This window comes from Oncorhynchus tshawytscha, linkage group LG32 (genome assembly GCF_018296145.1).
Source record: "Oncorhynchus tshawytscha isolate Ot180627B linkage group LG32, Otsh_v2.0, whole genome shotgun sequence".
NCBI classification, from domain to species: Eukaryota; Metazoa; Chordata; class Actinopteri; order Salmoniformes; family Salmonidae; genus Oncorhynchus; species Oncorhynchus tshawytscha.
This window is the reverse complement of record NC_056460.1, coordinates 12,503,810-12,517,500: the sequence shown is the minus strand read 5'-3', so window position 1 is coordinate 12,517,500 and position 13,691 is coordinate 12,503,810. Positions and strand designations below refer to the sequence as shown.

The 13,691-nt window shown below is 44.2% G+C and overlaps 1 protein-coding gene across 5 annotated transcripts in view; it reads left to right on the top strand.

Moving 5' to 3' along the window:
- Positions 1-9,537, top strand: part of LOC112230111 (patatin-like phospholipase domain-containing protein 6) — a 37,128-nt gene extending 27,591 nt beyond the window's left edge. For 3 of the 5 annotated variants that reach the window (XM_042310920.1, XM_042310922.1, XM_042310921.1), the window contains 7 exons: positions 2,077-2,193; positions 4,130-4,278; positions 4,375-4,527; positions 4,833-4,952; positions 5,434-5,536; positions 6,728-6,888; positions 6,979-9,537. In XM_042310920.1, coding sequence (XP_042166854.1) covers positions 2,077-2,193; positions 4,130-4,278; positions 4,375-4,527; positions 4,833-4,952; positions 5,434-5,536; positions 6,728-6,888; positions 6,979-7,056 — 881 coding nt within the window. In that variant the 3' untranslated portion in view covers positions 7,057-9,537. The remainder of the gene's footprint in view (positions 1-2,076; positions 2,194-4,129; positions 4,279-4,374; positions 4,528-4,832; positions 4,953-5,433; positions 5,537-6,727; positions 6,889-6,978) is intronic. The other 2 variants (XM_042310924.1, XM_042310923.1) reach the window with 1 other exon arrangement.
- Positions 9,538-13,691: the final 4,154 nt, after the last annotated feature.

Genomic DNA, 13,691 nt, shown 5'->3' with positions numbered 1-13,691 from the left:
TAGGATTGGGGTTATGTCATCTGATCCCAGATCTGGGGTTAGGGGCAACTTCTACCTTAAGCTCCTTGAAACAACCGACAATCAACCACTCCCTCCCCCTCATGTTCCGTCTCACCTTAACCCCACCTGACCAGTCGGACATTGGGAACCCATGGTTTGGAAGGAAAGCTAGGCTAATAATACAGTGTATATTTCGGTGTGTGAGTGGAGGGGATGCAATGTTTCGCTCCCCTACACCCAGAACCACCCATTCTTAACACCAATACTTCTCTATTCAATTTGGCTTCAATAGTTCACACGCATACACACGACAGTTACGAATTGGCTTTGTCCCGCCCTCCCAGTGTCAGTAAGCCCCTCCCCATGCCTCCGGATTGGCAGTGAGGCTCTGCTCATGCAGGTACATATCCATGGGTCAGACAGAGAGGTGCATGATGGTCCTGCTTTTGGTGCCCCACCCCCTCCCCGTTTTTGGTTCTCCATGCTGCTCCACTTCATCTCCCGAGTTCTCCTGCACTTGGCTGGTATACTACACACCAAGTGTACACTCACTCGCCTGCTTTTTCCTGAGCATGTTACACAGGCTTTTCCCTGAGGCCTTTCCACGCAGCTTGCTGCTTGCCGTTTCCCACGTTCTAAAGCTTGGGCCTCAGTCACTCGTTTGTCAGTGTAGGTCCATAGGTTGTAGCTTTTTTGCGTATTGACCTAGCTATAGGAACACAACATGTAGCGTTCTCTTCAGGGTTTTGAAGCTGATCCTATGGTGTCGGGAAATAAAGGTTTTGTGTTGAGGTCAGAGAAGGTCACCATATAGGCTATTTCATGTTTTTGTTTTGTGGTCTGTAGTAGTTTTTTCTGTGTCTATTTGTCTGTCCGTTCGTCCATAGCTTGATCCCATGTTGTCATACCGAGCAGTGCTTATGAATGGCTTCTGTCAACCATTTGTACCCCCCAGCAGCTACACCTCCCCCTGTCAATGTATGTGCATGTGTCTGTGTACTGTACGCATCTATATATTTACTCTTTACATATATATTGATGACAGTGTTGCTGATGCTACACGTTTCCCTTTAGCTTTTTCTAGCGAGATGCCAAAAGTGTTCTGGATCCTACCAATGCCCATAGACAAACATACAGTTCCATCACTCTTGTCAGTCAAGGGCTTGATTGAAGCCTCAAATTAAATGTGGGCTGAAAATGGTGACTATGCATTTTGTTAGTACTTCTAAGTCCAGAACTAGTTCAGTTCAATGATTCCACACTGAAATTCTTCAGTCTCGTATGTCCCCTTCAAACTCCACACACAGCGGCATCCTTCTCTTCCTCTGGTGCTCCTTCTCCTTCCAATCCATGCAGCGCCCAGCCTCCCCCTGCCCTCTGCTGGTCCGGAGTGGTATTACAGGACCACAGCTCTGGGCAGGGCTGGCTGGTTGCCCCTAACATGTTCACTAGTGTCTGAGAGATCTCCAAATGCTGTGACCAGACTACCAACCTCCAGTGCTCCTTGTGTCTAGGTGGGGAGTCAGGGAACTGAAGGCCTGGTTTAAAAAGGTTCCTCATACCTGTATTTTTGGTGATATTTTTTTTGTTTTCTTCCCCCTTTTTGTATGTTTTCACCAAGTGCTGTAAAACACACCACTTTTTATAAATGGTTCTAAAAGCAAAAGCTTCACTTTGGCTCGATAACCTTTCACAAGGGTTAACTCACAGGGAGCATAAGGTTGTGGTTGGGGACAGAGTCTGGAGATCGAACCAACCCTTGATACTCTGTGGCTGCACCCATACCCCTGTGCCTAGACCTGATACACACACACACACACACACACACACACACAGGTCTCTGTGCATGGCAAGGTGTTTCAGGGGATGCAGAAGCGATTTGAGAGGTTGAGCAGCACCACATTCACATCCCGTGGCTAACCCTTTGGCGGTTACCCACCTCTGGGTTAACCAATTGGGATTGCATCCCTTTGGTTTGGGGCCGTGGTCTGCTGCCAAAACGCATGACTAACCTGAGATGTTACGCCAACATTATTGAGATGTTATCCCCTCCCTCCCCCTGGGTGTGGCTCACAGGGTCACTGTGGCGCTATGTGAGGGCGAGCATGACCCTCTCAGGGTACCTGCCGCCCCTCTGCGACCCCAAAGATGGCAACTTGCTTATGGACGGGGGCTACATCAACAACCTGCCAGGCAAGTAGATGAGGAGGAGAACAGGAAAGAGGCAGGAGGGAAGGGGTAGTAGGACATTTTCAGAGTTATTTTAGTTGGGGGGGGTTGAGAGATCATCCATGGGTCGGGGCTGTCATTGACGATAGTGAAGAGGACAGTTTGACTGAATTCAGTTGCTTTTTCTACCATCTGAGCAGCGGGAATGAGCATTCAAGTCATTTCCATTGTCAAAATTTAATTTGCCAACAATCTTTTCAAAATATAGCCATAGAGGCAATTGACTGAGGGGGAAAACAAATATGTAAATGAACCCCATAGTGTATTTGAAATTGGTCTGTAACATGCTTTCAGCTCAGGATAAATCTTTCCTATCAGATGGGAGAAAATACAACACAGAGCATCAAGTGTGTTAGTGATGGTGGACACTGGCGGTACAAAGTATCCCATTGTCCAGTATCCACAAGCTTTTTAAATCAGCACTAAATCAACAGAGTTTCAGAATGCTATGTGTCTGTCAGTCAGGCTTCCTGGTGTCTTACTGGCTGAGAACATCTAAATGGGCGGGGCATACCGTATTCCTCAAATTATTGGGGTGTTGATAGAGTTGTGATTTAGGCAACTTAAAAACGGTATATAGTTAGCGTTCTCAATTCCATAAAACACAACAAAAGCCCATGCTTCTAAATCAGTGACTTACTAGACACCAGTCGGCTCTGACAGTACATTCCCTTCCAGTTTGAATACGAAACGCAGTATCATGTCCCTCAACAAACTGGTATTCAATAGGATGTTACCAATTTGGGAGTTCTACCAGATGGATGTATTGATTGCCTGTTGCATTCCAGCTGGGGAAAAAAGACAACTTGGGGGAAAAATAAACAAAAAGTTCTGCATGCTACTCAAATGTCTCTTCTACTATGTTACTGTTATCTCCTCTTGGAGGTCGGCATTGTAGCGTGCAGAAGAAAAATAATGAAACATAAAACCATGTTTCACAAACCTGATGAAGTTGAACATCATCCTTCTCTATTTTGGGTGATTTTAGGTTTATTTAGATGTGTAATCTCCTTGTGGTTTGTGCCACATGGTTGGGTGGCTTCGAGGTCTACAATACGTGTGATTATTTGATGATTTGGGTGGACACACCCACAGAGTTGGACCCAGTGTCTATCGGGATAAAGCAATGACTAGTCTCACATTCTAAAAGGCAGAAGAGGCGCAATGCCATAGCCACCATCTAATGTTTATGATGGATTTAGATAGCTAGTACCCATAGAACTAACGCTAATGATACGTTTTTAAACTCTTCAAAATTTAGGCGTGGTTAATTTTTTACATTTTTGTCATTTAGCAGACGCTGTTATCCAGAGCAACTTACAGAAGAAATGAGGGTTAAGTGCCTTGCTCAAGGACACATTGACTGATTTTTATTCGGCTCAGGGATTCGAACCGGCGACCTTTGGTTTACTAGACCAACACTTGAAACCGCTAGGCTGCCTGCCAGTTCCTTGAACACATTGGGTCAACACTGTGGAGTGTACTGGTGAGACCTGTACCCTTCACAGGGTTACTTAGTCTCAAACCCTGTCTGGGACTCTTACCATAAACACACACCAAGGCTGCACTATCAACGATGCAGGAGTGAACAAAACGTGGAGATAAGAATTCACCCAAACATTGGAACCATCAGAAAAAATGTTGAGGTGCAGTAGGGCGATATAAGTAGATGCACTGTATACAACTGGAAATGAAATGAAGTTTGATGTGATTATCCAGTTGATAATCCAGCCAATTGGGATGTCTGTTTCTGGTGGAGTGAGTTTGAATATGGTAATAAAGTATATGAAGGACAACGTTCCTATTAGGAGAGAACCACAATAACCCCAGACTGGGTTTTCCTTATTGTCCCTGCTGCCGGCTCGTGTCTGTGTGTGTGTCACAACGTGACGTCCCACAGCGGACATCGCAAGGAACATGGGCGCCAAGACTGTCATCGCCATCGACGTAGGTAGCCAGGACGAGACGGACCTCTGTAACTACGGCGACAGCCTGTCGGGCTGGTGGTTGCTGTGGAAACGGATCAACCCCTGGGCAGAGAAAGTGAAGGTATGATGATCAATGCAAATGACCCCATACAACGACACGCGCACACTTCCATGCACACTCACACATTCTCACACCCTATCGTCTATACCCACCCAGGTTCCAGACATGGCAGAGATCCAGTCCAGGCTGGCCTATGTGTCGTGTGTACGTCAGCTGGAAGTGGTGAAGAAGAGTGCCTACTGTGAGTACATCAGACCACCCATCGACCGCTTCAAGACAATGGACTTCGGCAAGTTTGATGAGATCTACGTGAGTTCCACAATTCCTTCTCAACACCTCTCTCTGTCTCGTCTCCTTATGCAGGCTCTGGGATATGTTCAAAATGTATTTTACATTCATGATCTCTTTTTTTAATGTAATTGTTAGAGAAAATAAAATGTTAGATAACAGCTGACTTGAAGTTTGGTAAAATACAGTCTCCTGTTCATAGCTAAATAACACGGTAAAAGACCATCTTTGTAGCTTGGTCTCCACCAGACTCTATTGCTACAGTAGCTTGTTAGTGTACCATATGGTCTGTTACCCCAGGCTAACCTGTCCTCTCTGTCTGTCAGGATGTGGGCTACCAGCACGGCAAGCTGCTCTTCACCGGCTGGGCCCGTGGTGACATCATCGACAACATGCTCAAGGACCACCGCTCGGCAGACTACAACGACAGCAAGACCAAGACGGACGTGAGTCTCACACACACACACACACACACACGTCACAAACTTTACATTCACCATCTCACAGCTGCTCCACTTTACATTAACACATAGTTACATTTCTATAACGTTATTATAACCGTCTTTACATTATGACCTTCTAACATAATATTTACCTAACGTTATTACAACATTCCCATGACATTCTCTTGTTTTAAGCTGTGTTCTTTATTACATTTTACATTAATTCTAACGTTCTCGTTAACATAATGACATTCTCTTGTTTTAAGCTGTGTTCTTTATTACATTTTACATTAATTCTAACGTTCTCGTTAACATAATGACATTCTCTTGTTTTAAACTGTGTTCGTTATTACATTTTACATTAATTCTAACGTTCTCGTTAACATAATGACATTATCTTGTTTTAAGCTGTGTTCGTTATTACATTTTACATTAATTCTAACGTTCTCGTTAACATAATGACATTATCTTGTTTATATTCCAGTCCTGTACGTGTCCAGGTTCAGACTTCACTGACCTGGCTGAGATCGTGTCCAGGATTGAGCCGGTCCAGACCTACGTCGATCCCGACGCTGATGCTGCTGAGGGTAAGAGGCTATTATAAAGTGGAAAATGTACCGAAGTCTGGTCGAGCAGTAACCCTACTAGCAACGTCGATAAGGGTTTGAGCGTTTCCCCTTCCTCTCGGTTTCCCTCTTTACCGTGTCCTGACTCTTCCAAGTGTCCTGCAATCAAATAATAATCACTGCTCCAGAGCCAGTGTCCATGAAGCCTGTCAGATTAGGATTGCTGATCTAGAATCGGGTTTGCCTTTCAGATCATAATGAATAAGATTTATTTGGAAAGATCCTAGATCAGCACTCCTACTCTGAGACGATTTGTGAATACAGGCCCTGGTCACCTTTAAAAAATATTGAATGTATCTTTACTTAAATTGTAGCTCCTTTACAACAGAATATACATGGAGAGAGACACTATATATACAAAAGTATGTGGACACCTCTTCAAATTAGTGGATTCGGCTATTTCAGCCAGATCCGTTGCTGACAGGTGTATAAAGTCTCCAGACCAACATTGGCAGTAAAATGTCCTTACTGATGAGCTCAGTGACTTTCAACGTGGCACCGTCATAGGATGCCACCTTTCCAACAAGTCAGTTTGTCAAATTTCTGCCCTGCTAGAGCTGCCCCGGTCAACTGTAAGTGCTGTTATTGTGAAGTGGAAACATCTAAGCACAACAACGGTTCAGCCGCGAGGTGGTAGGCCACACAATCACACGGAACGGGACCGCCGAGGGCTGAAGCGCGGAAAAATCGTCTGTACTCAGTTGCAACACTCACGACGAGTTCTAAACTGCCTCCGGAAGCAACATCAGCACAAGAACTGTTCGTCTGGAGTTTCATGAAATGGGTTTCCATGGTTTCCATCAAACACCTTTGGGATGAATTGGAATGCCGACTGCGAGCCAGGCCTAATCGCCCAACATCAGTGCCCGACCTCACTAATGTTCTTGTGGCTGAACGGAAGCAAATCCCCACAGCAACGTTCCAACATCTAGTGGAAAGCCTTCCCAGAATAGTGGAGGCTGTTATAGCCGTAAAGGGGGGGGCACAAATCCATATCAATGCCCATGATTTTTGAATGAGATCTTTGACGAGCAGGTGTCCACATACTTTTGGTCATGTAGTGCATCACGTGGCAATCTTCAGTCTTGTTGCTTGTGCTACCTTATGGCTGGTCTCTTTCATAGTGCATAACTGTGTCTGTGTGTCCCACAGCGGGGGACGAGTCGGACTGCCTGACAGAGTATGAGGAGGACGGGATGGACACGGTGAGAGAAGAAGAGGAGGAGGAAGAGGAGGAGGAGGAGGAAGAGGGGGAACAGGAACTCGATGACCTCTCCCCCGGAGAGTGGGGCCAGAACGGAGTCTTCCAGGCAGTACGTGTAACACACAGACATCATAGACTCTCACTCACACACTCACACACCCTGCTGTTAGTAGTGACTGTCTGTGTGTTGTTCCTCTAGGATGAGGAGAAGTCAGTCCGCCAGCGGAGGAAAACAGAAGGTGACTCCAACACCTACTCCGAGCTCTCCGACTGCTGACAGGAGGAGAGGAAAAAGGAGAAAGAGACAGGCTCTGGGTCCAAAAACTAAGAGGTGGAAGATGAGAGTTGGATGTGGGGCAATTTCTGTAGCTACTGTAGCTTAAATACTTATTTTTTTTCCTCAACCCTAATCTACCACGCTTGATTCTAATAATTAGCTGGTTTATCAAATAAATCAGGTTAGTTACATCAAGGGTTGAAAACCTACAGGAGAGCTCTCCAGGAACAGTGATGGAGAGCCCCGCTCTAACCCCTGACCCTTAACCCGGAAGCCCTTGGACCATGAATGGACCCTCTCCAATCTGAAGATGGACTCGACTGGGACCCCACCACTCTGTTTCCCTCCCACCACTCCACTCCTGCCAAAGCTGAAATACTTTTATTGGGGTGACTAAAGGGTGTCCCTCATACCACAGGGAACACATTAGTACTTGGTTGAAGTTAAACACCTGGTCTCTTTAAAGCTTTGAGCTCCAATGCTTTGGCCCTATTCAGACTGTCTGTCTGCATGTCCTGTCTGTCCATAATCAGGAGAGATTATCATTGACGGTACACTGTTCTCTGTTCAGACACACATGGGTATTACGTGGATGGAAGTTGGAGAGAGGTGTGTGTCCTTACGATTTATTTGCTAGTAGTAGTATTGATGTTGAATTGAGAGAGAGATGTAAAAGACTGCTAAAGAAATGAGGTACAAAACCGCTGCTGCACACAAACGGTAGAAAGACTGATGTATACTGAACAAAAAATATAAAGATAACATGCAACAATTTCAAAAGTGTTAGGGAGTTAGTTCATATGGAAATCTGTCAATTGAAATTCATTAGGCCTTAATCTATGGATTTCACATGACTGGCCAGGGGAGCAGCCAGGGAGGGCATAGGTCCACCCACTGGGGGGCCAGGACCAGCCAATTAGAATAAGTTCTTCCCCACAAAAGGACTTTATTACAAACAGAAATACTCCTCAGTTTCACCAACTGTCAGGGTGTCTGGTTTCAGACGGTCCCGCAGATGAAGAAGCCGGATGTTCAGGCCCTTGACTGGCGTGGTCTGCGGTTGTGAGGCCGGTTGGACGTACTGCCAAATTCACAAAAACATTGGTGGCGGCTTATGGTACAGAAATTGACATTTTAAATGATCTGGCAACAGCTCTGGTGGACATTCCTGCAGTCAGCATGCCAATTGGACACACCCTCAAAACGTGAGACATCTGTGGCATTGTGTTTTGTAATAAAACTGCACATTTTACTGGCCTTTTATTGTCCCCCGCACAAGGTGCACCTGTGTAAGATCATGCTTTTTAATCAGCTTCTTGATATGCCACACCTATCAGGTGGATGGTTTATCTTGGCAAAGGAGAAATGCTCACTAAAAGAGATTTTAAACCAATTTTTGCACAAAATTGGAGAGGCTTTTTGTGCGTATTAAGAATGTCTGGGATCTTTTATTTCAGCTCATGAAACATGGGACCAACACTTTACATGTTGCATTTTATATTTTTGTTCAGTGTACATTATTGGATGTTGAAGTAGGGAAGTGAAAATGTGTAGAGGAGAGGTGTGTGTCAATGGTTTCCACCATGCTTGCTACTACTGTATGCTGCTTGTTTCAAGCAGAGAATAACAATGCCTTTTCAACCTGAATTTAACCGTTTAAAAATGATGGAGGGGAGACTTTGCCAATGGACCTTTTAGTATAGAAACCCCCCGCCTCTCCCTACTTGCCTAATGCTTGCATGGGGTCCTGTGTACTCCCTAACCAACAAGTGTCAAACTCATTCCACGAAGGCCAAGTGTCTGTGGGTTTTCGCTCCTTCCTTTTACTTGATGAATTAAGGTCACTAATTAGTAAAGAACTCCCTTCACCTTGGTTGTCTAGGTCTTAATTGAAAGGAAAAACCAAAAACCTGCAGAAACTAGGCCCTCCATGAATTGAGTTTGACACCCCTGCCCTCAAATGGTCACAGAATAATTCAGTCTAATCTTAGTAATAACTATATATACACATGATACATACTTTACACCTGTTAACTCATAGAAATGATTTATTATATACATATTTATGTCTGTTTTTCTGCTGCAAAACTTGGGACTCTTTTCGCCTGAGAAGTCCTTCCTAAATCCATTCAAATGTGCACTGAATGTTTTTTGTTTGTTGCCAATTTAGTTGTATTTATTTGTTTTGCTTTACCACTGGCTTTTTTTAAAGCCTTTTTTTTATCACTGAACAAAAAATCCTAATGGAAAATTCTAATTACGGACATGAATAATGAACTGTACTGTCCTTTCTTATTAGCTTGGGTTTTGCTATTTTGCACTGATGAATATAAAGAATAATTCCTTGGTTGGAAAGGAGGTTTGTTTTTATTTGCATCTTCCTTAAGATGCCCTATGGAGACAGGATGGTATGGGATGTCATTTCAATTTAAAGAAATGTTAAAATGCATACTGAATAATAAATCTAAATTATAATGCAAACATTTGTTTTTATTTTATAACAGGTAGTGGAGAGGATTTCTCCTGTAACTTTACTTTTACTGTACCTGTAGTTTCTGAAGTTGTCCACAGGAGGGAGCCCTGTTCATTCAACGTGATGAGAACCCCAACACTACTCTACTGAATCATCATAGTTTGCCAGCGCCACACCTCCCTCTCTCTCTCTCTCTACACAGCAGAGGAGGATGTGCAGAAACACGTCCAGAAGCGGCTTCCAAATTATCCATGCACCCTCTCACTCCACCCCAGCTCCACATCCCTGGGTGCAGCGTCTGCAGTTCCCCCTCAGTGAAATCACTCAACCACATTACATGACTGGACATTCCTTCCAATAACAGTCTTTGGATGCTTGTGAAAGTGATATAGCATGATCTTCTCTCTGGAGGATTTCATTGCATTGTTATGTGTAGTCCCACTGCACTAATACCTCTACATGGGATGTTAAAGCCACTAACGTGAACAGTCCCATGACACTTTCTAACCTGTTTTGTCCTATGTTGTCCAGAAGCTGATGACAGGATGTTACATCAAACCATGCACTGTGGTCGTACAAAATTGACTAACAGGATATTAAGAGTGAAGTGACACACACACACACACCCAAATAATACTGTGAAGTGAACTACTGTATGACAGACAAATTCCTCCTTACATTTAACCTGTAAATCTGGTTGGTGTTATCAAGATGACTGGTGTTAATCTCAGGTAATCTACCTGCATAATATCTCTCCCCTGCAGTTGAACTAAACTGCAGATACCATATGTAATAAGTATATACCATATGTTCATGTGTCAGTGGTGGCTGGTGACTCTTTCAAATCAAATTGTATTAGTCACATGCACCGAATACAACCGGTGCAGTAGACCTTGCAGTGGAATGCTTACTTACGAGCCCCTAACCAACAATGCAGTTTAAAAAAATATATGGATAAGAATAAGAGAGAAAAGTAACAAGTAATTAAAAAGCGGCAGTAAAATAACAATAGCGAGGCTATATTCAGGGGGTACCAGTACAGAGTCAATGTGCGGGGGGTACCAGTACAGAGTCAATATTCAGGGGGTACCAGTACAGAGTCAATATTCAGGGGGGGTACCAGTACAGTACAGAGTCAATGTGCGGGGGTACCAGTACAGAGTCAATATTCAGGGGGTACCAGTACAGGCACAGTACAGAGTCAATATTCAGGGGTACCAGTACAGAGTCAATGTGCGGGGGTACCAGTACAGAGTCAATGTGCGGGGGCACCGGTTGAGGTAGTATGTACATGTAGGTAGAGTTATTAAAGTGACTATGCATAAATGACAACAGAGAGTAGCGGGGGGCACCGCAAATAGTCTGGGTAGCCATTTGACTAGAAGTTCAGGAGTCTTATGGATTGGGGTTAGAAGCTGTTTAGAAGCCTCTTGGACCTAGACTTGGCGCTCCGGTAATGTACTGGGCCGTTCGCACTGCCCTCTACCCTTCTCCAGTTCTCTTTCACTTTAGTTGCAACACACCTGCCCTCTGTAGCTTATCTGTTCATCTTTGATGCCAGGCTGATTGAAGGAGAGGAGAGGGGGATGGGGTAATAACAGGGTTGTAAAAGTAACTTGACACCACAGAACAAACAATGAACCACACCTCCCTACCGCTCTCTTTCTCACTCGTTCTCTGGCCCTCTAACCATATTAGGTAGAGAAGTCACGAAAACACCTACATTGTGGGAACTGAGAAAGTGGAAGATAGTATCTCCTTCTGAATGGTTGAAACAGATTAGTACATGTTTGTTTGGGGATTAGTGAATCATGCCTGGGGGTAGTTGTCATACTCTTACCTGCTGAATGGTTTGTGTGCTTTTTAACCTGATCGGTTTTTGAGGCACATCATATCATCTTACCTGGCTCTCTGGCATTGCCTGTGTTTACACAGGCAGCCCAAATCTGATTGATGATCTGAAAAATATCTGATGTGATGTGATTGGTCAAACTACCAAGTTAGTGGAAACCACTGCCTTTGACGTTAGTTCTTCTCTCATGACTGGACGAAAAGTGGTCACCAGTGTGACGAATGCCCTATTATTACTGTGCATGCACTGGCCCAGGTGCTCCTAATTGAGTCTTTGTTAACTGATTCGTTGAAACATGTGATTGACTGACTGGTTTTCCCCTGTCTCTTCATAACGCTTGTTCAGTTTGTTTGAGGTGTGGCTACTTAGGGGGAAGCGACGGTTAGTGAAGGTTCTGGCAGAGTGCCTTTGAAGCCTTGGTTTTGCAAAGAGAAGTGTGATTTGAGGAATGATGATCTGAGTTAAAGATGAAATGCATTCCCTGCACACAAACCTGTTTTTGTTTGATTTGGTTGTTTTGTGTTATATCCTCTCTTAATTTTGTTGCTAAGGTAGAGCAGCAATACTGTATATATGACAAGATGATCTTGTCTCTGGGCTGACAATGGGAGTCGTCCAAAAAGCGGGAAGGCAGGTGGTCTGCTTATTGTGGACCGAGTTTGACGGGAGTTTAAACCCTCTCTCTTTGTCTCTTCCTCTCTGGGTAGAGTTAACTTGGTTTAGGGAAGCTGAAATTGGGAGTGAGAAATGAACTGTGACCTGTCTCAGACTTTCATTCCATGTACTGCCACTCAAGCCCATTCTAAAACAACCGGTGTGGTCTGTGCTATGAGTTATTCAGTGGCCCCTATGCGCTTGGTGTAAACCTAGGGTGTGTAGATCAAATTTGATTTGTCACACGCGCCAAATACAACATGTGTAGAAGTTACTGTGAAATGCTTACTTACAAGCCCTTAACCAACAATGCAGTTCAAGAAAGAGTTAAGAAATTAGTTACTAAAGAAATTAAAATTAAAATAACACTGAAATAAGAGGCTGTAGACAGGGGGTACTGAGTCAATGTGCGGGGGTACAGGTTAATCAAGGTAATTTGTACATGTAGGTAGTGGTAAAGTGACTATTGTACTGAATTGAGTTGTCACAGCATGTCTTGGCCAGGGTGTGACAAATGCACGCAAATGTTTACCTAGTTTTTAATACATGATAAAAAATAAGCAAAGGTGTACCCTGTATGGTGAGGTTTTCAATCACATTGATGAAGAAATACACTAATGATGCTGTTGTAGCATCTTTCGTGACACCAACCCACCGTGGCCATGTTCAGAGTGGCTGCAGATCAGACCTTTCTACACCCCTCTTCCCAACAACTAAAGGTCTCAAAACTTCTACTGTCTCCCCCACCTGTCCCCCCTCCAGCCCCCAAGCCTTCTGAGACCTGGGGCAGAAAATCACAGGAACGGCAGGTACAGTCAAGACTCCTGCATTTCTCCACACATACTCTCCTCTCTCAGATCAGATGCTCACCTTCTGTCACAACACCCCTTCCTCTCTCCTTCCCAAGCCTTACCATCCATTATGGTTACGTAACAAGCAGATCTGTTAACAGCAATATTTATTGGCCTGGGTGAGGTCTGCCGCTGAAGATAAGTGTTAGATATTTGACTATGGTGCTAAAGTATTGGTAGTTTATTCTTTGGAATTGACAAAAGTGATAATTCACCAAAACAACCGGATAGATATGCATGATCATCCCTCCAAATCCCCCCTATTTCTCCTACCACATTATTATGATGTTGGTTGATACATGGAGGGGGCGGCGCAAATACCTATCTACAATATGGTCTGACTGCGACCCGCATCCTCTGAACTGCACCGGTTTGAAACACCCAGGGAAGCCCTGTCACCTCTTCTATTGGCTCCTGGCTACTTCCTTGTTCTAGCAGGTTAGGATCATTATTAAAGGAGGTTAGAACTAAAATAGCAGGTTAGGACAACTAAAGTAGAAGGTTAGGAGAACTAATGTAGCAGGTTAGGATAATTAAAATAGCAGGTTAAGATAATTCATGTGTCAGGTTGGAGAACTAAGCGGGATAGGAGAATGAGGTTATGGTTAGGAAAAAGGGTTAGGCTTTGCTCAAATGCTACAAAGTGCAACAAGTGCAGCAGGTAACCTAGCAGTTAAGAGTGTTGGGCTAGTAACCAAAAGGTCGATGGTTCGAATCCCTGACCTGACTAGGTGAACAATCTATCGATGTGCACTTGAGCAAGGCAGTTAACCCTAATTACTCATGTAAATCACTCTGGATAAGT